The sequence below is a fragment of the Telmatherina bonti genome (assembly GCF_933228915.1).
Source record: "Telmatherina bonti genome assembly, chromosome: 15".
NCBI lineage: Eukaryota > Metazoa > Chordata > Actinopteri > Atheriniformes > Telmatherinidae > Telmatherina > Telmatherina bonti.
This window is the reverse complement of record NC_136613.1, coordinates 24,993,017-25,018,349: the sequence shown is the minus strand read 5'-3', so window position 1 is coordinate 25,018,349 and position 25,333 is coordinate 24,993,017. Positions and strand designations below refer to the sequence as shown.

General features: G+C 38.8%; 2 protein-coding genes across 2 annotated transcripts in view; both read right to left on the bottom strand.

Annotated features, from left to right (window-relative positions):
- On the bottom strand, positions 1-2,045 carry LOC306766878 (ADP-ribosylation factor-like protein 6; the record flags this gene model as incomplete). The annotated part of the gene is made up of 8 exons (XM_079254730.1): positions 1-17; positions 122-177; positions 623-752; positions 1,140-1,234; positions 1,325-1,393; positions 1,488-1,549; positions 1,652-1,702; positions 1,923-2,045. The coding sequence occupies 8 exons, from the start codon at positions 2,043-2,045 to the stop codon at positions 1-3; spliced, it is 603 nt and encodes a 200-aa protein (XP_079110856.1).
- Positions 2,046-5,625: 3,580 nt separating this feature from the next.
- Positions 5,626-25,333, bottom strand: part of LOC306766336 (ephrin type-A receptor 6-like) — a gene marked incomplete at both ends in the record, with an annotated part of 174,903 nt that continues 155,195 nt past the window's right edge. Inside the window, 9 exons of the mRNA XM_079254033.1 lie at positions 5,626-5,740; positions 6,931-7,080; positions 7,427-7,620; positions 9,988-10,137; positions 12,120-12,329; positions 12,757-12,818; positions 17,543-17,728; positions 18,456-18,581; positions 20,148-20,218. Of these exons, the coding sequence (XP_079110159.1) occupies positions 5,626-5,740; positions 6,931-7,080; positions 7,427-7,620; positions 9,988-10,137; positions 12,120-12,329; positions 12,757-12,818; positions 17,543-17,728; positions 18,456-18,581; positions 20,148-20,218 (1,264 nt within the window). The remainder of the gene's footprint in view (positions 5,741-6,930; positions 7,081-7,426; positions 7,621-9,987; positions 10,138-12,119; positions 12,330-12,756; positions 12,819-17,542; positions 17,729-18,455; positions 18,582-20,147; positions 20,219-25,333) is intronic.

Sequence of the window (25,333 nt, the reverse complement as noted above, 5' to 3'; positions counted from 1 at the left end):
TTACTGAGCAATTTGATCTATGGATATTAAAGAACAAGACATAATGACATTTAACTTCAGAGAAACCATTTTTCCCCCCAGGCCTTTATAATTCTTATTAAATATACTGTGTAGACGTTACCTTGTAGCCAGTCCAACCCTTCCTGTAGGCCCTCTCCTTTGATGGCGTTGCTGGCACTGGAAAACAAGATGTAGAGCAGTTAAGCTGATTGTGGCACACATTCACTTTCTCATGACTTTTCTTGGATCCTGATTGTTTAAATCTGTCCAGCTCTTAATCCATCAGTCTTCCATCTGCCTAGTAACCAAAGAAGGAGGAAAACACATGTAGGTAAAACCACGAGGCCTGCCTCTCAGCAATATTCCACCTACTGTACAAGCCGTGGGAAAGATACAGGAAGTGACCAGAGAGTAAACGTGTCCAGTCACATTATCGTCTCTGCTTTGGAAGGATGAAGTGTTGAGTTTGGCAGTGCCGTGTGCACTTCTTGGCCCGGTTCATAGTGATCTTTCCAAATGTACTTTCTCCAAGACTATGAACAATTATATATAACAAAAACACATTTTTTTTCAAGCAAATACCTCGAAAAACTCTGTGAAACCGGTGTAATAGATGCATTACCAGATGTGCCAGGGTTTGTCTTTGATTTTCTCCAAACACAACATCTGTGAGACCTTGACGGAGGACATGGCGTCCTGCAGATCCATCTTGTTAGCAAAGAACAATACTGGTATCTTTTTGCTTTGGATGTCTAGAAGGTAGACCAAAGAAAGAGGGATTAAATCATCATTTAATGGTTAAAAATGAACATTTTATGGTTGTCAGGTAATGTTACACAAAGCTGACACTGACACTGTTTGGGGCTGAAGTATGCTGCTTTTTAAAGCATGTAAGTATGAAAAGTAAAACTAGCTTCAAACTTGATTTTGGAAATTTAGGAATTTGATGAAAGCACAGAAATTTTTATTTTCCAACAAGTTTTCTTGAGCTAAATGTGCTAAAACAAAATGCATTTACTATTTCTTCTTAAACTTTGATACCAGATATCAGTTTTTAACTGTAAAACATGTCCAGTGCACAGTTTAGTGTCAAAGTAAAGTTACACAGCGGATGTTTGACACAACTAAGCTTTGCATACCCTCATGGTTGAGGAAAGTATCTAGCTCCTCCTTCGCAACAACCATTCTCAGCTTGTCACTGCTGTCGATGACAAATATGATGGCATGGCTCTCCCTAAAACAAAAAAACAAAACAAAAAAACAATCAAAGCCGTGCTAAATGCCACCACATATTGACTGTGTAGTGTCTATCTGTGTTTCCTACTTGTAATAATGCTCCCACAGGCTTCTGTATCTGCTTTGGCCAGACATATCAAAGACCGTAAAGGACAGGCTGCATGCAGAGAGACGGGAAAATTATCATACAATCTGACAGATACATCGTTTTAAACTGACATTTAACTACTTTATTATCTTTTCAGCTCTACCTTGAACTCTTGAACTTTTCTATGTTGAAGCCAATTGTTGGGACTATGTCTTGTGCCTGTGTCTGCACGCACCACCACACACACAAACACACAAAAACAGACAAGTAATGACAAAAGTACGTCAACGAGGCTATAATAGAAGGAAAGTGTGTCATGGGCTTTACCTGACTAACATGTTTCCAGTCTTCTGACAATGGACCTAAATGATTTGGATGCTGAAAACGAATAATTGTCGTGAAATAAAGGTTTTTAAAAGGCCCTTTTACAATATGTATCCCAGCACATATTGTAATGGCATTAGAAGAGGTTTATCTGCTGAACAAGGTTGTCTACCCACACTTTTGGATCTCAAACACAAAGGCCTTTCAGTTACTCAACACTAGCTACAAAAGTCTCAAAATGCCCAGTTGGTGAAGCTGAGTGTCATGAACTTACATTGGCCGGCTTAAGCTGGTTGATGATGGTCGTTTTGCCACTGTTGTCCAGTCCTAAACACAAAACGTTGACTTCTTTCTTCCTCAGGCCGAGCCAGCCTGACAGTTTATCCAGCAGCCCCATTGCTCTCAACTGATGCTAAAATATTTTAATTCGTAGCACATTACCCCATAGATGATCTGATTACTAGCAGTTTTTGCAGATTCTCATGAAAGCAAACACAAATGATAAAACATAGCTGTGAAAAGTGCTTCGCTGCGAGTGCTGTGAATAGATGAGATGCTGCCTGGCCATCCCAGCTTGTAACAGGTAATCCTATTAGTGCGAATTAAGTCCAGTGAACCATCGGTGACCTGCTCATGAAGTATGAAGCTTCCTAGACCCCCTGCCATCCTGATTCATTTGATTTATTAGACTCTCCATGCTTTTCCTCTCTGGAAGGTTTCCTCACGCTTTAGAGCCCCATGGAGACACAGGGGGACACAAAGGCATCATATAACAGTGACACATATTCTGCAAATTTTATCTTCTCACGTTACACTAATTTGCAGGCAGGTGAGCACAGCTACTTCCTTGGTTAGATTAGTGTACTAAATCTGAAATAATCTAAAAATGATTAATCTAATTATTTGTCTAATCTCGATTTATTAGGTTAAACTTGGTGCTGAATTTTTATAAAGATTGCGCAACTTCTTACATGACAGCTGTGGAGCTGCTTAATGATCCAACAGCTCCATCTTTTGGTTCTGAGTAAGGGGCAGGATTTTATTGAAATTCTCTGCTCGAAAAAACAAGAAAAGTGTCACGTATATATTTATAATTCATATAAACACCCAACTAACCTAACCTAACAGAAAAAAAGCAGATTTTGATCTTTTACTGCTGGTGGACAACGCTTTCATATTGGTGGAGTCCAGGTGGTCGCAGCAGTTAACAAGGACTGTAAATGCTATCAGCCCTGCTGTCTCCACAGAAAACTCATAAGAAAAGAGAGGAAAATATATATATATTCATATGTACATATACATTGCCCCCCTCCAAACAAAAATTAAAACTAAACAAACAAAGAAACAAACAAACAAAAAAAAAAACTGTGTAGCAAATATGACCAAAGATCAGCCTGTAAAGACGAAGATAGGAAAATGGGGACCGCTACTTTTTAGGGGTTGTCTATGTAATTGCTTCTCATTTCCACCTGTTCCTGCACCTGTACCCCTGTTTCCTATTGTACAACAGCAGGTGAAACTAATTCATAATCAGGGTTACTTCCTAACTGGACAGACTGGTATCCCAGAAGTGGACCTGACTTTGAGTTACATGGTAATGACCTATCTATTCCCTTTTTGCAAACAGTGTAAATTAGACAAATATGGATACCAGAATAGTTTATGACAAAACTATGACAAAAAAGTTTTGTATTAAATTAAACTGTATCTGTAAAAGTGATGGGACATTAATTTGTTGTGCATTACAGCACCGTTGTGCCTGTATAAATTGCCTGTATGTATTATAAACAGGTGAAAAGTTAATAAGATAAAAAAGTTGACTTTTAAAAGGAAGGGGTGAAAACAAAATGAAAGACATTTTTCTGATCGGGTTCTTCTCCTGTATGAACAAAACACAACAACATTAAATGAGCAGTCAACCACCAGAACTGTTCATCTTTATTTGCAAATAAATAGTCGCTGTAACTGCCTCTTACAGTGTGCAAGATCTACAACATCTCTTTGGAAATCATAGAAAAATAAAATACAAGAATTATAGGTATACTTGTACTTTGTACAAAAGAACGTTCTAACATTGCTCAGCAGTAGAACATGCTAAACAAACAGCATCTGATAATCTCAGTATTCTGCAGAGGGGTGTTGACTGCGGATGTACATGTATGCAAATGTGTCTGCATTTGGGTGTGTGCATGTACCTCTCCCGCTCCTGAAAGGCCGAGATGCATTACTACGCTGTCTGAAAGGCAAAGATCTCCAGATCCAGTTTAATATTAATCAGTTTGTGATCAGAACCACAGCTGGAAGCAAATGGTTCCTCTCATCCGACTCAAACTGATGGCTAGGTCCTGCAACTGCACTGAAACTTATAAACTACTATAAAGTGTTCCTGTCTTGCATTGTTGACATACTGTAAGGCATTCTCTATATGTGTGTTTGTGAGTATTTATGTTACTGCTGTTTATGTTGATACCCTCTCTTTCTTTGTGACCCCTTAAAGCCACTACAAACTACTTATCTTTTCCTGAACTTGCTTTAAGCCACTTCTGTCGCCTTCATCTGATCTAACATGTTGCATTCTGCCCCCTTTGCCACTGACTTAGAGGAAGAAGAAAAGTGGGCCTTGGTTGCAAAAAGCTGACACCCATACATATACTGCAAATCAGAACCATATTAATTTCACACTATGCTAATGTACACTGGTTTCAAAAACTGCCACATCTACCAGAACCTTCACACAACCACGATCTATGCACAAGCTGATGTGAAATCCACCTGTAAATCTGTGAACTACCCTCTTCAAACATCATGGAAGAGCTGTGTCATCTAAGTGCAAACCGCTGCCTGAAATGTGTGAGTCTGAGTGTGTGTCTGTGAGAGTGTGTAGGAGTGTGAGTCCAGGTAAAAAGAAATCATGACCAAGGAAGAACCATATAAGTCCTTGTTAAGTCTCTAGTTAATGTAAAACATCTCCTATCTATAGCTTAATTCTGTGAACATTCATATATTAAGACAGTGGAGCTTGTGTACTTTTTTTCAGGCAATGTTCAACATTCACAATAAAAAAAACAAAACAAATAAAAAAAAGAAAGAAAATCAGGTTGAATACACAACTGGGAGTATAGTGGTTGCTAAAAACTGTCAGAAAGCAACTAATTCAGCTGCGCAAGCCAAACATCTGACAATAAGAACCAGTGGATATCTCTCATTGCACAATTCCTCATCTCTCTGAGTTTCTGAGGTGACTGCATAATGCTGTATTGCTGATTTTGATAAAAAATTTTTGACTAAATAAAATAAAGAAGATCCAAATTTACTAGGGCTTTCACATACAGGACTGCACATATATTGATATTAGGATATATTAATAATTATTATCTATACAGTTTAAAACATTCAATAAATCTCCCTAACTTACTTCTGTCTTCAAGTATTAGTGCACCAGATTCTCTGGAGAGCGGGTAACTAAAGCAATCCAAATAAATCTTTATGATAAGGGATCAAACTCTAAACTGAAAAATATCGAGGAAGTTTAGCTTTTTAAAGGACAAAACGTATAGATTGCACACCCGATAGCAGCTACATGAGCACATAACTCGAGGCAACAACAAAAAAAAAAGAATTCCAAAGATTCAGTAGATTACATTTGCAAATCTACATTTCTAGATACTGTTGCTCCACACACAAAGTACTGTTGTTGCAACAAGGCATTACATTCCCCCAAGTGAGGGCCTGGGCCAGTCAGTAAAGTCTATCAGGCTGTAGTAGTCTGGTAGAACCAGGCATACGGTGGAAGGGGTGTATAGTAGAAAAAGTTTTATGGAGACCAGGGAGGAGTCTGTTGGAGGAGTCTGTCCAATGACCTCCTGCATGAGGGCTTAAGACTCAGGCACGGACTGCGAACTGTCATCGAATGGTTTAGACCTCACTTCCATCTGCTCCATCTACCCGTCCATCCCAGGTTGTGTTAAAGGGTATCCTCATACATGGAAACCCTTCTCCTGTTCGTGCAGTAGCTGAAGGTGAAGGGTCTGTATGCTGCTGACGATTCGTCTCTGGTGGCCAATCAGCTCCACACCGATACGCCTCACATCTCTAGGCCGAGAGGGGGAACACAAAAACACGAGAACACACACACACAAAAGAACACTTTAACTACATATCACAAGATGTTTTTATTGAAATAAAGTATTTATCTTTTAATAATGTGCCACTTCTGAAGGGCTTCTTTGATGCTGGTTTCTTTGTCAATAATGATGTTATCTAGGAAATGATCAATTAAAACAGTTAAAAAAAACCCCAATGAAATATGTGAAGCTAGTGTTATGTTAGCTCAGGGGTGCCCAAGTCCGGTCTTTGAGATCTACCATGCTGCAACTTTTATATGCATCCCTTTGCTAACATGCCAGAATCAAATAGCTGAATTCCCTCTGTGGCACATCATCCAGCTCTGCAGAGGCCTGGTGAAGAAACATTCATCTGTTTCATGTGTGTTGGAGAAGGGTTGCTTCTAAAAGTTGCGGGATGGTAGATCTCGAAGACCAGACTTGGGCACCCCTGTGTTGGCTTTTCTGCTAAAATGAACAAACACACCGAAGATAAATCACTGGTGAAAATTGTAATCCAAAGCCGTAACAATTCCTATCCAGATGACACTGTGAGACGCTCCAAATAGGGGAATTTTAAGGAAAGTTCCCTTGGTGGATACTCTAAGCAGTGTGCCGGGGAGATAGAAAAGACTGTAAGAGTACGACTAAAATGCAGCCTGAGGTGGCATGAAAATGGAGATAGAACTGATTTAGTTTGAAAAAAGTTTCTAATTAAGAAAGAATTATTTCCAAGAGATGTGAGTGTTCACATAAAACCATTGAAAATGCTGGTATATATGCCAGGTCTGTAAGTGAAGAACATGTAAAGAACATGTTGAGGAATCAAGCTAAAAAGGAGACAGTTGTGTGGCTTTTACTGTAAAAGTAATTCCATATGCAGTTAATGGAGAGGAGGGACTCTGGCATTATTATTTAGGAAAGATGTGTCTGGGTTGTTAAAGTGGAAATACAACGCTGGTGTTTTCATATCAACATAGTTATATACTAAAATATGCTTTACTGGATGCATTTGAACTCATCATCTGTGTGTGGACATGACCTGAGAAGACCCAGCTTATGTTATGCTGCCATAGCTCACCCTTGTTTGTTCACACAGACCACACAGAGCCCAATATGAGTATCTGCCTGAAAGCTTCTTAGTGTTATTACAGGTAATGTTTTAGCACCTTCACTCACTCAATACTCATGCTTGCCACAGAATCCAATGTGTTGAAGCCTGCTGCCATGAAATTGCTCTTGTATTGACTCATCTTGATGGAGTCCAGCCAATCGCCAACAGAGATGAACATTGGATAGTCCATTTCCTCCCCCGGAGATTCTGGTAGACTGATTTAGGGTGAGAAAAAAAGGGAAGAAAAACATTAAAAAAAACCCAAATAATGTCAGATCATTGGAGTATTTCCAAAGCATGTCAGAGATGGAGACTCAGGAGAAAAGACAGAAAGTTCTCTGGGTGACACATACTTGAAGATAGTTTCAGGCGTAGACATGAAAGCATTATTTTTTTTAGCTTTTACACAAGGTTGTTTCATCTTTGCCTGCATTTAGGTAGCTGTGTTTCAGCCAAGCATTGTACCTCGCATGTATGGCAAAAAGGAATTTACCTACATATCTTTTTAAGGGGTTTAAATAGCTTTTTTAAATTTTTTACAGAAACTCTTAAAAAGTGTACCTCTGGAGGTCTTCCACCAGCGGCAGCAGGCTACTTGGGTTACGAATGAGTTTATCCAAGAAGGAAACAACATCTGTGAATTTTGGTCGATGATTTCTCTCCTTCTGCCAGCAGTGCAGCATCAGTTGGTGCAGGGCCACGGGGCAACCCATTGGTGCAGGCAGCCGATAGCCCTCCTCGATGGACAGAATCACCTGGAGATATAGACGTAATAAAGGGTCTGCATGTGAGACGAGCCTCTTCTGTAATAATAATTCTGCTTAAAGATCTGTATGTTTTGCTGGACAGTTAAAGATTCCTCAGAGGTACTTTTAACTTAACTTGCATGTGCCAGTTACATAGTATATATATGTATGTATATATATATGTATATGTGTACATTTACATAACAAAGAAAGAGGCAGGTAAAGATTTACTATTTTCATTTAATTTCACACTGGAGTTATAGAAGTCATCACACATGGTCTTTGCTTTGACCTTCTAAAACTGCCTTATCACTAAATTTTCACATCTAACAACATGGCAGACTAAATCCTTGCTTGATTTGAGAAGACAGGATGCATTAACCTCCATTCTGAATCTTTCTAATTCTCTATGGGGTAGTGGAGTATCTGCATGTATCTTTGCGGGGAGCAGTGATAAGTGGCTGACCAGGATGAGATAGTGTTAGGCTGGTTTTGTAGCTTGGCTGGCCTTTTGCTTTGCAAAGCACTTCTAAGCAATTCCCAGACAGCAAAAATCCTTCCAAAACCCTGGGACCTCAGTGAATGTGTGTGTGTAGGACGTCTGCGTATTGATGTGTAAGAGGTTGAAGGGATTACCGTGGAGCTTTCACACTCAACGGAGAGAGGGATGGTTCTGCTTCCACCATGGTCCCTCCAATCCCTGACCACAGCCCAGGGATCAGCGGGTTGCTCAGCCACACTGAATCCTCAGCTTTAAAACTCCCCTTCAACTGGACCCAAGTCGCCTGAACCTTTGACCTTTTCTGTGGCTTTCCATTCTGTCTTACTCATCTTTTTTTATCCTTATCCTAGTATTTCTGTTCCTAACCCCATTTCTCTCAGAGGTAGGTGTTTTAAAGTCAGTAAACACTCACAGAGCAGGTTAAAGGGCAACAACTTTCACAGATATAATGGAAAGCAAACTCTGGATTTACTTATGAGAGCAGGTGGCAATCTGAGAAGCAAACATTGCAGAGGTGTCGAAGGAACATATCTCAGGAATAGCACCTTTGAGCAAGTCCAATATTGCTACTGAATAGTTTATTAAAAAAGAAATACTGCCTTCAAAACCAGCAGTGCTGCCATGTTCTCAGAATACTCTGGGAGCTCATAAAACTATACAGACGGGAAATATTCTCGCCAAGAAAAGAATATTTATATTTATGCAATGACAGCTTACTTGTGAGCTTATATAATATACTGTAAATACACACTCAACCACTTTATTCAGCACACCCGTGTGATTGATTGTTAAGACAAATAGCTAATCAGCAGTCAGATGGCAGCATAGTCATGCAGATATAGTCAATACAACCTGCTAAAGATCAAATTGAGCTTCAGAATGGGGAAGAAGGAGGATTTACGTAACTGGATATGGCATGGTAGTTGGTGCTAGACATGCTACTCAAAGTGTTTCAGAAACTGCTGATTTACTGGGGTTTTCAAACACACCTATTTCCAAGATTTACAGCTAATGGCTTGAAACAAAAAGAATGATATGAAGTTGTGTTGGCAAGAATTTCTTGTTGATATGAGAAGTCAGAGCAGTATGGGAAAACTGGTTTGAAGAGCAAAGGGAACACAAGCGCTGGTCCCGACCAAGGTATGCTGAATACCATCTCTGAACACACAACAGATCCAACCTTAAAGCAGGTGGGCTACAGTATCAGGAGACCACACCGGATGCCACCGATGTTAGATAAAAACGGGAAACTGAGGCTACAATTCACACAGACTCACCAAAACTAGACAATAATTGTTAGTGAGAAGGTTGCCTGGTCTGATGAGTCTCCATTTCAGCTGCAAAGTTCAGATGGTCGAATCAGAAGTAAACGGCTTAAAGCATGGATCCATCCTAACTTGTGCCAACAGTTCAAGCTGGTGCTTGTAACATGGTAGCGTGGTATTTTTTCTTGTGCCACTTTGGGTCCCTGAGGATTTCCTAATTACCTGGCTGACCATGATGATCCCTTCATGACCACAGTGTTTCCATCTTCTAAAGGCTAGTTCCAGAAGGATAATGCACCATGTCATAAAAGCTGCTGTCAAACCCTCTGCTGCAACTGTTTAACGCAATCACGTCAATATGGAAAAACATTTCGGAGGAATGTTGCCAACACTATTTTCTAAAGATACAGCAATTTTGGCAGAGAAAGGGGGTTCGACCTGATACTAGCAAGATTTTCCCTCTTAAAGTGTTGGTGAGTGTACAAAAAATCTTTTGCTAAGTTTCCCTAAATGTTTTTTAGTTTATGTAGGGGTCTCTAAAAAGAATGTTCTGACAATCTGCTGCTTTTTCATGATTTCTAATATAGAATGAATACATATTATACTTACATCTTGATTGGACATTTCCCAATATGGTCGTTCTCCATATGACATCACCTCCCACATGACTATTCCATAGCTCCACGCGTCACTGGCTGAGGAAAACTTCCTGTATGCGATGGCCTCAGGAGCTGTCCATCGGATTGGGATCTTACCACCCTAATTCACACACAAAAAATGAAAATGAAGTCAACAGACACACTCATTAGCAATATAAAAATCTCAAAGGGGAACTTAATGTACTAAATTTTTTGTCAGGTCAGACTATCAAAAGAGTTACACGCTTTATGTGTCTGAGGCTCTTTGCTTCAGCATTTTCATAGTTTTTTCTTTTTTTTTGAAGAAGAAGAGATTAGATTTACAGATTTCATCTCCTCCAAGTCTTTTGTTTAGCAATATTTAGATACTTTTTTTTAAAATATAAGATCATGTAGGACTGGAAAGCCTTTTTCCATAACAAACAAAAAAAAAAAATGGAAATACTGCTATTTGTATATACTTAATAAAAAACATTATCTTTTATTAAGTTTCTCTACTATTAAAATTTGTGTGATAATCTAAAATTGTGAGACAATTTTGCAAAACAGTAAGAAATCTACAGTATCAGATTTTTTCTTTCATATTGGGTGTATATGACAGGCAAGATTAGCCAAAGACAAAAATTCTTCTACAACTGCGTCATATTCAGTGTTTCCAGAGTTTTTTTTTGCTTTTTATCATCTCAACTTTATACATCACCTATCAGCTCTTAGTGAAGTTCAAGTTTTGAGTCATAAACATACAGTGTCCCTCACACAATAATGTCAACACACACCAGGAAATGGATGTCACCTTGCGCCCCGACAGACATACACAATACAATGTTAACAGATGCATTTTGAAGTAATAACTTTAGCAGTTTACACGTGCAGCACAGCAAGTCCACCTTTTACCTTATGGCAAAAAGTTTAATCAGTTTAATCAAGCAGGAGCAGATCAATGTATTAATTTGTTTATACCACAAGTGGAAAGTCTTTTAGGACTTGTTTTTAAATATAAAAAAAAGCTATTTTAAATGATTTCCCCCATTAAGATTAGTAAACTTCTTTGAGAAATACAGTGACAAGATCAACAGAAGGTATTGGCTGACAGACGTCTATGTAGGAAGCGAGCTTTGAAGTGACACAAAGCTTCAGTTTTCATGGGATATAATGATAAAAGGAGGATCAACATGGACAGCTGTTAAGTTGCATCTTGTAAGCAGTCTCTATACTGATTTTTTCTTGCTGGGCTTTAAACTTACAATCGCTTCTTCTAACGAAGTGTTTATCTAAAATCAGAACCTAAAGTCAGTGAACTAGAAGGAAATAACTCTAAATTGATGAAAAAAAAAATTAACAATAATCTGAAGACATTATATTATGTAACAGAATAAAAGAAAGACTTAAACAAAAATGTACTTCTGATGATAGTTTAAAACCCATCAGTAGCTGAGATGGACACAGAAAATACAAGGAAAATACAGTAAAACAAGTGCAATGTGGATTCAGACAGCCTAATTAATCTTAAAGTGATAAATCCTTTTTTTCAGATTCACGGATCAGGCTTGAATAACAAACAGAAAAAAGTCCTTATATATAAACAGCACATCTCTAATATCTTACATGTTTGTTTTCAGAAAGAGTAACTGCTGCCACTCTTTGGAGCTGCATATGTGCACATTTATTGTACATTAAAAAAATATATATTTTTTTATCATTTCCATTCTGCTGGTTATAAGATGACTTTGAGTCTCAATTGTCATATCAGGTGGTTTTACTAAGAGGTCTTTCATGGAAGAACGGGAATTTTAGCTTTGGTTAAGATGTTAATTTTGTACAATATAGTTTTTGGCTCATTATGTACCTTGACACAGTAATGGAAAAGTAGCCATCACAGCCTTGATTGTCATGTTGGAGCAGTCATACATGACCAAACCTGCCACTGGAACCACAATGTTACATGGAACTGATCATTTAATCCAGTTTCAGTGTGTACACAAGAGAATAACAAAGTTATTTCCCTGATTTAGTGTTGTTAAAATCCTTTTCATAATAACCATTTAACAAAATGGGTAGGAACTGTGTTTTCCCAGTGGGTTGTGTTTGGAGAGTCTGGTGTACCGTTGTAGTGTAAGCAGCCTCTGGGTCGTCTTCCAGCACTCGGGACAGGCCGAAGTCTGACACTTTACACACCAGATTGCTGTTGACCAGGATGTTTCGAGCTGCCAGGTCTCGGTGAACGTAACCCATGTCTGACAGATACTTCATGCCCGAGGCGATGCCACGCAGCATGCCGACCAGCTGGATGACAGTGAAGTGACCATCATGTTGCTGCCAGGAAGAATGGAATACAGAGGAAAATACACAGACAGACATGGAGCCATTATAAAAAGCAGAGCTACAGACAATCTGAGAGAAAAGACAGAAAAAAAGAATGAAAGAGAGGAAAATCGCTGAATGAAAAGTATAATAGTGGAACTATAAGAGGAGAATACATTGCAGAGACTTTTGTCATTTCTACACAGAAGAGAAAATGATTTGTTCGGAATTATAGTGACAGAAATGACAGGACAATATGCTATAGTAAATGCACCCCATAATTCACACAAGTCATAAAGTGACTTAGGGAGGATCTTTCTATGTCTGCAAGGTGTTACAATGATCTAAGACATGATGGGTACTAAACTATATTTATGGCTTAGGCCATAATCATGAGCACATAATGCTGTGGAAGCTCTCTGATCATTTCAACACTCACCCTAAGGAACGAGTCCAGCGATCCATTTTCCATGTACTCCACAACGATCATCACAGGCCTGCCTGCAGATACACAACAACACACATTTCTTATTTCTTTTGTGGTGATTTTCCTGGCATTACAAATTTTGTGGCTATTAAGGCTGTTTCACGCTGAAATGTTCAAAGATGAGTGAAGAGAAGTTTTGCAGAACTGGGGTGAGACTTACACTGTAGCTATCTAATCTAATTTCTAATATCATTCGAAATGACCCTATAATAAATCAAAACACAGTAGGTATGTGTACACAGACCAACAACACAGTGTGGAATATGCTCGGGTCTCAGAGAACAACAAGAAGAGGAAAAAGTGTGTCTGTGTGTCTAAGGAGACGAAGGAGAGGAAGAACCCATCAGTAGCTGACTGTTAAATACAGTCAGCGTGCTCAACTCAGAACTTTCTCATTTCAGCATGTCCAACTGGCTGATCAGTATTCAATCCACATATAACACAACACATTTGTTATAAGCAAGTAGCAACTTAAGTTCTCTCTCTGAATGTATTTGTTTCTCCACTGAGGATCCCGACAGTGTTACTGATTGACTGCTAGAAGGCAGCTGTCCAGGCCTATTTGCTGGCGAGCTGCAAGGCTGAACAGCAGGACAAAGAAATTAAACTGTTTCTCAGGTGAGGTAAAGTCATAATATTACACTTTCAATTCAAGTCAGTTTTTAAAAACTTTTTATATCATTGTACTATTTTAAAGGGTTGATTTAAATACATCTGCATGAATGTAGGATATTTTGTGTCATATTTTATAGAGTTCGCAAACCCTTTAAAAATGCCAGATTTTTCAACTAAAATATGGTCCGCTCCTCTTCTTTACAGCTGCACATAAGAAATGATAATTAGAAATAATTCCCATAAGAGAATGGAAACATAACGTGCAGACCGCTGTAATAGAAAACAACTTGGCATTAGGTATTTGTAATGAAGTAAAGAGGTTGTAACAGTGAGTTTTAGGAGCACATCGTCCTCATAATGAAGATACAGTCTGTTCTTCTATTGATGGGATCTATTCTTCTGTCACAACAACGTGGATAATGTGGCAGTACGTCTCTGGTCCTGGGTGTATAAAAGTCCACACAGGTAATCCTAAACTTAGGCTAGCCTATTTTGTAGAGAACATCCTGCAAAGATTTATACCAAAACAGGTGAAAAAGAAGCTGAAGATGACAGCAAAAAAAACATTTCTGTAGCTTGCACAAAAACAGTGTAAGAATGGGGTTAATAGGACACAGTGAATACAGTGCTCTTTTTTTTTTTTTTTTTTTAAAGACATGTCAAAAATTTGCAAAAACACCCCTTCAAAGTTAAACAGCATTTTTTGGACTTTTTTTTTGTGTGTGCAAATGCTCCTTAACATCCAGAGCTGTGCACTGGGGTACAGTGGTGGAGAGGTTGCAAGTGTCACATGACAGAATCATGACGTATGGTTGGCTAAACCTTAAAAAAACAACAACTATTACCTAAAAAACAAGCGATTACACCATCACATGCTCCTTAAAAAAGTATTAGCTTTGGACTGTGTGTGACTGCAAATGCACGATGCGCTAATGCATTGTCTCCATCTCTGACCAACTTAAAACCACTTTTTGCAAGCTTTTTAATGGGAAACATCTTGTATTATCCAAAACACAACATAATTACGAAAAGCAGATGGTGCAAGCATGGTGACTTGAACAACAACGTTTCACTGTTCCAGCGGATTGGCAACGACGGATCCCTCGCTGCTACTTCTAATTCCTGTTGGCTACATCGCGTGTGATTTTCATTGGAAAGGACTAGTTCAATGTTGTGAAAACGCATGTGCGCATTTTATGTGATGAGGTGATCTCTTAAAATCTGCTCACGACAGCAAGCCAAACAGCTTAAAATGTACATTGATTTTACAATGAATAAAAGCTACATGACGTGCACACCTGTCAGCAGAGGAAAGTAAACACAGTGAGGAAAGAAATGATGGATGAGAAGGAGCCCTTTTCCGTAGTACACTATCATTCACTTTAAACCAAAGAGGCATGGTGATGTTGTGTTTTTTCATCTAAAAATCTTATCACTCCTTCCTTGAATTTGATAATAATCTCTACAGACAAAACTCCAGCAGGGACAGACAGGAAATTACTCGATCAAGCTTAGCTTTCCTCAGCTAATTATCGAGGTCTGGAAACAATATATAGTTATGCCGTGCAGCGCCTGAACAAAAACATACGCACCTGTTTACCAGAATCTAATGTGTCACCTGTTATTTCAGAGCAGGTATAGCAGTCAGTCACAGCACAATAGTCTCCATAATTAGTCTCTGAAGAACAACAACAGATGGAGGAAGTGATAGACAGAATGAAGAAAAGACAAACAAGGCAGGCGGACAGACAGAGAATACCTAGCATAAATGCAGTCTGACGCCACGCTGCTAAACACAAACGGCTTCTTATTGTGCGATTTGACGCCTGTACTGTATTTGTGGGTTTGTATTAACTGGATAGGCAGCTATGGGAAATAGTTTGCTCTAATAACGTCTGTTCTCGCACATGCACATCACTGTACTGTAGCTTTGAAATATCATGTGACAAATGCAAAAGATACAAACATTTTGAGCCAATGGTTTTAATTGGATTACATTCCTGAAAAAACAAAAGCAAAGAAGGCTGTACAATCAGCTGTCTGCTCATATATGGTGCATGGAAAAAAAAAAAAATCCATGATGGGATGGATCTTCAGTATTTCATGACTCACTGTGACCCTGTTTCCTTCTGATTATGTGCTGGTGAGGGTTTTTACTTTTGATATAAATCTAATTTCCTGGGCATTTGTGTGGAAAGTGGAATATTGCTTTGAGTTTTCTGTTGTAATACTTTAACTAGGGATTAACTCTACATCAGTTTACATTTGATCCAATGGTCAACAAAGCACTTACATCTGTCCATACTGAATCATCATTTCAATATTAAATATGGAATTAAATCATTTGATTGATTAGGAAAGAATATGTGGAACTGTTTACATTTACCTGCGATGGATTGGCGACCTGTGTACCCTGCCTTTAGCCCAAAAGACTGCTGGGATAGCCTCCAGCTTCCCCGCAACCCGTCATCGGACTAAGCGGTTAGGATAATGAAGGAATGAATATTTACATTTACTTTGTTTTAGCAGCAAACATGATACATTCTAGTTTAATGAGGAATATATCTATATCCAAAGCTGTGGTGTGAGATGCATATGAATATGATGAATTGTGATTGCACTAATTTGATTATTGGTACAAAATTCTACAATACTGAAGCTGAGAGTGCCAACACTCACATGTTTTTTTTAACGCAGTTTATTTTTCTGACAACACAATTTTTTCGTCATGATTTATCCCGTTTTGTTTCCTCAGAGCCTTATGATGGACAGGCAACCTGTCCAGAGTGTTCCCTGTCTCTAGCCTGATAATTGCTGGAATGGACTCCAGCTTCTCCACAGCCCTAAACTGGATCGAGCTTAGCCATTATCTTCTTCTGTAAAAACCCCTTTACTGGTGAGTCTGCAGGGCATCCCAGTATAAAGCTGTTCTGTACTGTGAAGCCTCGGTACAGTCAAGTCAGCAACGCGTTAATGTCCGACGGGGAAACATCTAGAGCTACCTGCAGCCCTTCAGCTGTCATGGGGTCTGTTTTCATATATTAAATCAGGTTTAATTCAATGATCAATTTATTTTGAGCCCACTTAGATCATCTCATTAGCATGAGCAGAACAAGCAGAAACGGCCCTTGTTAAACCAAACAGAAAATAAGAACCCAAAACTTTGCCGTTTTCACATATAAAGTCTTTCATAATAATACCTGCTTTTTACATTGTCCACTGCATTGATCAACATTTATGAAAGATATTCCTGAGCAGCAGATCTTAAATGATCAACATTAATCTATCTATATATGAAATCTATTGGTGCAAAAATGATGAACTAAGTCTTCATCAGCAGGGTCAGAGCTGAGAAGTGTCCCCTATTTGCATTCGGAAGGGGCTGAAAATCTTCAGGGGACACATTTATATTCATAGTGATGTCTCAGTTTATACACCCCCTGTAAATACAACCATATGTTGCCCTGGATGAGACCCATAAAACAAAGCTCGTTAAGAACTGCACTCTCTCTCTCTCTCTCTCTCACTCTCACAGACACACTAAGATAATCCTGCACAAGAAAACGTGAATTGTAAACCAATACAACCCTTGCATTCTCGTCACTTGCATGTACAAGTCATGACTTAAGGAGAAGATCGTGAGCATAAACTCTGAAAATGATTTAATAATTTAAAAAAAAGAGGACACTACTGAAATGTAAAATTGGTTTAACACATAACTACATCAGACAGTAGTACCTGTGATTGTAGGAGAGATAGCAACTTTAAATTTTACAGTTACATTTTTATGTTCTTTGAATAGTCTACAGCTTGTCATTAGTCAAATAATTTGATTATTATGATCATTTTATGTTCTCTGTGTTCCCCACGATAAGTTGCACAGCTGAAAGCGCTTGTTTTCAAAGGCGACATAAAAATGTTGATCAGCGAAGGCCAATTAATGAAACATTTCTGCATTTAGCATTTGTTTAAGTAGTGATTCAAGTCCATCTGCTTGTACGAGCAAAGCTGTGGAGGCACATCTTTCGTTCAGTGCTATCTGTTATGTTCAGGTCTATAAATCACTGTTGCATGGTGTAACAGTGTTGATAGAGGTTTAAATTTTCTTCATTAGAAGTCTTACTTTTTGTGACCACACCCTCCAGTCGGATGATGTTGGGATGGTCAAACTGGCCCATAATAGATGCCTCCCGCAGAAAGTCCCTCCGCTGACGCTCCACATATCCTCCTTTCAAGGTCTTTATCGCGACTGAGATCTCTTTCTTTCCTGGTGTTCTAAGGCGGCCGCTGCACACCTCGCCAAATTCACCTGGAAAACACAAGCAAACACATGTTTCTCACACATTTAAGGACATTACTTTGACTTGAATTTCTTTGACCAAGACTTACTGTAATCATTAATCTTAATTCTAACTTGAAAATAATTCTGAATCCAAAATCAGCCTTCAATCTAAATGTGATTTTTGTCATAGAGATTGGCTTTTTGCTGCCTAGGAGTTAAACTGAGGGCCTCACACATATACATGTACATGTGCCACAAAAATATAGTCAGGATTTCTATCAAGTAACTCCAAAGTATCATCAGATATCTCAGCAAACCACCTGGGGGCAGTGTTGCAGCTCTCATCTCAACTCCAGCATTATAGCCTCTTCTCTGATGAGTTACACTTCATAACATTTCTTTCTTACACCTTCCAAAAAAATAAAATAAAAAAAACATTGAATGTATTCTAACACTTTCCTTTGTTCTCCCAACCTATTAAAGTTTTAATATTCCAGCACCGTGTCGTGAAAAAATGGCTGTGAAATGCAGGGAGATGGAAAGAGGCGTCCTTTTGAGCTTATACAAAGCAGTCGAGGAGGTTCACTGCAGTCAAATGGACAGAATGAAAGAGGATCATCTCATATGCACATTTAAAGCTATTGTTATTATGGCTGATGTAAAATGGCCCTCTTCTGCCCACAGGCAGACATGGTGAATCAGTGAGACACAGGTGGGTAAGTGTGCAGCAGTGTGTGCAGCTGTGTGTGCGTACCAGCTCCAATCACCCTCTCAATGCGGATTCTGGATGGGTCAATCTCCTTGGTGAATTCATGGACGGCCTGTGTGGGATCCTCATACGTATCAGGATCCACGTACGTCTTTATACCTGGAAAAGGGACTGTGGACAGAAAATAGCACAGCTGAGTGTGGATGTTTTTAAAATCATCAAAGACTTAAGGGTTAAACTATATTCAGCATTTATTTGCTCATAAGACATCATACAACAGTAGCAACAATAATTTGGCTGCTTTTGAGGCAAACTGGTAAAATGCAGAGACACTTCTCTCAAATGCTATAAATCATGAACTGGGAGACAACCAGTTACATGGCTGGAAATTTCCCCTCCGGCAGAGCACAGGTCTTTTGCTAAAAAGCAACAGGGTAGCGCTGAGCCCATCTTTTAACTTGAGACAAGTTTCCAATTCAACTGGCCAACCAGCTGAAGTGTCCTTCAGCAAGCCGGGGAATCTTTTAACAGGCTGCTGCAGTTCTTGTTTTAACCCTGACCTCTCATTTCAGGTGACGGGGGTGAGCTGAACAGAAGCTGTTCTCCTACAGGGATCGATACAGTATCACAGAACCAAAAACAACTATCAGTTGTCTCTGATGCGTGAAGCGGCCCCGGCTGTTCTCGGCTCAGCATCACACGCGGTGCTGAGGCAGGACAGGGGGAACACTGTAGATGGCTTGGAGGGACCAGGACAGAACATGCTTGGTTACAGGGCACATGCGCATGTTTTAATCTTGACTCTCAGAAACCTTTATGGTATCTTGAAAGACTAATTTGATCCATCTTTTCATCTTTTCTCTCACCCTTTTCTCTCCGTTTCTTGCTCTCTGGCCTCAAATCAACTGTCCTCTTAAAACATTCCTCATTTCTCTTTGTCCTCTCCTCTACTGCCGTTCAGCCCGGCTGCCCTCATCCTCATTTCTTTCTCTTTTTGTCTCCCCTTTGCAATTTTCCCTCACCTCACTGTGCACCCATCTTTATCTTTCTGTTGTCTTTCGAACATCTTTCTCTTTCTTTCACCTTGGCAAAACAATCACTGCAGTTTTTTTTTTTTTTTTTTTTTTCCCATACCAGGAATGAAATGCCAGGTACTAAAAACAAAACATGGCAAAATAAGCAGAACAGTGAAGCAGACAGCTAAGAGACATAGTTACGCAACCAGATTTAAAAACATTAAAACAATAAATTTGTGCACAACAGAAAATTAAAAAAAAAAAAAAAAACAACCAAGAGAAAGAGAAGAAGACCTAAACGGGAAAAAGATGAACAAGCATGGTAGCTGTGAGTATTTTGCTATTTGTTTGGTACCTCACTTCATAGAAATATCCAACAAGTACAAAATGACTTTTTCATTACAAGCATGTGACAGTAACAAGGTGGCATTTTCACATTTAGTAAAAACTTGTGCCTAAGTTCAGGAAGTGGACAAAAATCACTTTCACAAAATCGTGCTTTAAATTTAAAAAGAGACTGGTGTATGTTTAAGAGCAGGTGGCTAGCTGCTAGTTGCTAAATGCTAGTTTCCTTCCTCCTTCATAGCAAAGAAACATTCCAGCAAAAGTGATAAAACTGCTAATGTTATAAATATGATGTAGTGTTTATCAAAACAATATTACAACTAGCAGTATCATTTAGAAAAAAATAGGATCTAAAACAACAGACAAATGGATTTACCATGTCCGTTCTGATACTCCGTCTGTCGTTTGTCTTCTGAGGTCATCTTGGCCTTGAAGTACCACTGACACCTAGAAAATACAGTTTGGAAGACAGAAATCAGACAAATGTGTTAAAGACTGACAAACCTGAAACACTGTCCCTACAGAACTTAAGAAAAATCTCAATAATAAAAACTTAATCTAAATCAGTCAAAAGGTGGACATACACACACATTTTTACCTCTTTTACTCACGTGGTGAACATGATTTGTTTGTTTATTTATTTATTTGTTTTTTTTATTGTATGACTGCTTTATTCTTGTTTATTTTTCTGATGAACTAATGTTTTATATAATGTATTTATCTTAACAATCCTTTTATGTTTGTTGTGTCTATTTATGTATTTTATTATATTCCTTCTTACATCAAGCTGCCTACAGATAAAAAAAATCAGCCTGAAGAGCCAAACCTGACATGTTTGCATTGTGAACCTCATGTCAATTAATATGCATTACCCCACTTTAAACAAGGAGAGACATGAAAGGGTCTGGGGGATTGAAGGAGCTAATTACACTGGAACAGTATATTAGGATTGCCGTAAAAAAGCCTGGAACCATAAATATTACTGGGAGTTTCCTTGAAACTCTACAGCTCAACAGCAGCCACTTCAGCTGGAGGTGGTAATTATAGGACAGTAGCATATTGCTTTCGAAACTCTGTCAACGGCCAGGAAATCACAAAAAAAATGTGCACGTGCTACTTCTCAGACTCCTTTTGTAACAACATTAAAATGTCACTCTGTGATGTGATTAAGTGTGATGTGAGAACAGCACAATTATGCAAAAGGAGTAGACCTGACTTCCTTTTCCACGGGTTACTTGGTGTTTTAAACAATGTTAGAAGGACCAGTGACAGTGATATTCTGACTACATTTCATTGTAAATAATGCTAAAATACACATTTGTTTTACTTAACACAGTCATCGTTTTATAGAATAAATTAACCAGCCATGTCCAAGCCTCCTCCTTAACTCCACTGGCTAATAGTCAATCCTGCATGCGAAGTTCCTATATGAAAAGAATGTAAAATCTATGGTATTGCAGCACAGTGTGACATGCATATACATACTGATATAGGCAGGTACATCCTGGAAGGAGTACTTAAAAAACAAAACACTAAGAAGGTGTTAGATTGAAAGAGCAATGGGAAAGTATTGAGAAGTGAACTAGACACAAGATAACCAGACATGAGTCAGGCAAACAGAGTGATAGAGATTTTTTTTTTAACCTCAGAGAGCAATAAGTAACATTTTCACAGTTACAGCCCCATATAGTTCATTTCACTACCCTTCTGTTTAAAACTGTGATACTGAACAAGCTCAAACACCCAAGACAATGCTTATGCTACTACCTGGGAATTAAAATAAAATCTTGATAAAAGAAACTTTTCAAAATATTAGCAAAGCAGAATTTGCCTGGCCTTGAGTCTGACTAGACGTTCTGCTAAAAAAAAAAAAAAGTAAAAAAAAAAAAAAAAAAAAATATTGGAGCTGCAGCTAAAAAAAACTTGCACATACTCATACAGCGCTCCTTGAAATGAAAAAGAAGAGCGTCTCAGGCGTAAATTCTCACCTTAAAGAAATGCTCACAAAGAGATCGACTGGATTTTTAGACAAACTCATTGAAAATGTATAAGAATGTAAAAGCCGTCTGGTCCTCCAGTGTGTGTGTGAGAGTTGTGGGTGTTTATCTGGGTGCCGACAGACTGAGAGGCAGACGACGGCAAATGAAAAGCTCCTGGCAAGAAAGTCTGAAAAGCTGAGAGATTAGAAGACAGCATCTGTAAAAGACCATGAAGACTTTATCCAAATAGATTCTTGGATTTCACTTTGAAAATGAAGAAAACATAAAGTTGTCTCTCAGAATTTCACTCTGAACTGAAACACTGTCAGAAAGGAAGTCGACTGCAGAAAGTTGTGTTTGTATTTAGGTAAATAGCAGCTAAGGTTGCAGTGTGTGGTCAAGCTTTTCTTATGAATTTGGAGTTTTTTTCTTCTTTGCTCAAAGAGTTTTTTTTCTTTGGTCTTCGGTTTGTTATCTTGTTGCCTTTTGGTAGTAAGAAAACACCTTGCGGGAAGATTCAGCTCGACAGTGGCATTACTATCATCCCTATGTTTTACAAATACAAAACAATACATTTTTCAAGCATAATGTTTCCTATTCAGACCTAAAATTTTCATTTTGGACTAATTCGCACTAATGACCTGTCCTTGGATGAGGAAAATAAACACAAAAAGCAAGGAAATTTGTGTTTGGCTGGTTATTTCTCCTCTGTAATAATGCCAATTGGTGTTGTATTGCACATTATTTGAGAGCCTGTTTAGTCCCTTTTACAAGGAGGAATAACATATATAATCATACATCTGTGGAATGAGCAGGACAGCCAAAAGTGTGACTAGTGCTATAATTCCTTGTATTCTACAGTTTGTATTCACTCTTATTTTTGTGATCACAGATGACGAGCACGTCTCTAGTAAACAGATATATCAGAATGAGATTCCGAAGCTAGTGGTGATTGAACATCTCTGCAGTCTTCCTACCTCTATCCTCCAGGATGACAAAGCTCAGTGATGATCATCAAGGAGTACTTCCAGATTTTAGGATTGGAGAGGAGTTAATAACCTGCTATGAGTCCAGACTTTAATCCAATTGAACGCATGTGGGATCAGCTTAGTTGTGCTGTTTGTGCTCGAGTTACCAACAACACCACGCATGGTTGACCTTCAACAAAACCTGGTTGAGGCAGCAACATGTGATCAGGCTGATGACCAGCGTGAGGACCAGGTGCCAAACGGTTGTGGCAATACGATGGATCTTTCACACCTCACTGAGATTCCTGATGGTGTGACATGAGTAAAATGTAAAAATTACCAGTATGTGCCATTTTTCATAAATACTGAGGGGAAGTGCAATCACTGAACCCACCCAGCAACTTCAACCAAGAGTGAAAAGCTAAGAAAATATTTTGCTGTTGTTTGGCTTCAGACTGCTGCATCACAGCTTATAAACTTAAAAATTGCTAATCTGCTGGAAACACAGCTTTTGTAAAACATCTTCACTGCAGCAGCAATGCTTGACGTTTTTCTAATTAGCTTTATATTTTTATTTTACAGCTGTAGCTCAGGAGGCTGGCAACGCAGTTGTCTGCCAGCCTAAAAGTCGATGGTTTGATCCCAGGCTTCCCCTGACTACATGCCGAAATGTCCTTGGTGAAGACATTGAACCCCACGTTGCCTCCCGATGTGTCTGTTGGGGTATAAATGTGTGTGTTAAACCACCCAGTTTATAAACTGTAGAAATGCTGTATCTGTGTGTGTGTCAATGTGTGAATTGGACATGTTGTGTTAAGCGTTTTGAGTGGTTAAGATGAATGGAAAACTATTAAATTGAACAGTGGCCTTTCTGTGGGTAGTTTGCATGTTCTCTCCGTGTATGAGGGGGTTCTGTCCAGGAGCTCTCGCTTCCTGTGCGAGTGCAAGCAGTTGCTTGTATAGTTCTGATTCTGATTATGGCCTCTCTGTGCCCTGTAATGGACTGGTGACCTGTCCAGGGTGTACCCTGCCTCTTGACCAATGATTGCTGGGATAAGCTCTGGCTTCCCTGCACCCCTTACTATGACTAAGCAGTTAAGAAAATGAATGAATGAATGAATGAGTCCTATGAGGGGCCATTTGGGACATTATTCAGAATTAGCCTCCCACAGACACATGTGAAATTTAAATCATTCACTCACTATGGTGAAATACCCTCTCATACACTATACTGAAATTTCAGTTGAAACAGAAGTCACGTAGTAGAAAAAATGAGCGCAATTTCAAAACAAACGCTTTTAGGACATGATAAATAGCCATCTAGTATTGGTATTTCCATCCCACCAGCAAGAGAGTTTAATTGCGGCCTCTTGAAATTCAGCACAAACCACAAGTGTCAGATTGCACTAGTCACAATGTCCATTTATATAATTCTTCTTCTTCTCAATGTTCAGACTCCGTGTTTTAAGGTGAGAGGAAATGAAGAAGATATTACAAGTTTTTTTTTCTTGTGCTTTACGGTGTATCAAGTCTTTGCAAAACGAAGAGACTGTTGGGCAAGAAAGGCTGTATAGATTGCTGGACGACAACACATGGACTTTATCTATGTTTATTGCAGCTGTGTCCATGTATGTTTTGAAATTGCGCTCATTTTTTCTACTACGTGACTTCCGTTTCAACTGAAATTACTTCCTTTTCAAGTGAAATTTACCTCTCACACACACTAGTAAAATGCCTCTCACACATTGTAGTGAAATTTGATTCAAGAATTAACACAGTGAATTTAGTTTATCATATGAGAGGATATTTCAGTCTAGTGTGTGAGAGGTTTCACCATAGTGTGTGAATGATTTAAATTTCACGTATGTCTGTGGGAGGGTAATTCTAAATTATGTTCCAAATGGCCCCACATAGAGTCCATCCCCTAGTATAAACACAGCATTAATGCCCAACACTTGGCCATTGATGCAGCTGTTGGCAAGGTTTGCACATATGGGTGAAGGGAGAGTTAGGCTTAAAGCATCACTGGTTCAGGAACAGGTTTTCAGGTTCATACACTTTGGAAACTTGTTTAAAAAGTGAGCCCTTTTGGGCTTCAAAATGCTGGTTCCATGTGAATAAAACGTGCAAACAATATGGAAACTTTAGCTGAGACACCTGAACTTGCATCTGTGTGGATATGGCCTGAACCATTCACTTCTGTGTATTATAGTGAAAATTTTGCTGTGCTGCCTTAAAGACACTTGATTTAAACATTTTTGATCCCTCCTCATGGTAATATATCAGATATGATTAGAAAGAGACTGAATGCCTTTAGTTGGATAAACTCACTTGTAAGGTCAAAAATATGGCCCAAAGTTCTACAAAAAGTACTTTATTATTCAAACATGACCCGCTGTTACCTAAATGTTGTGTAAGGGCTTCATATGAACATGACGGGTGAAGGCACATTTGGTTGTGGGAGAGGTGGAGCTGTAAAAAGTGCAGTGAGGTGGAAAATAATAGTATAAAGAAAGAAAGGTGCTTTGAATTCTCTGAGAAGCCGTATCACTGATGAATTTTAAAAAGCAGCGCAGGGCTTAATTAATGACTGTGTGCAATGAGGGACACTCACT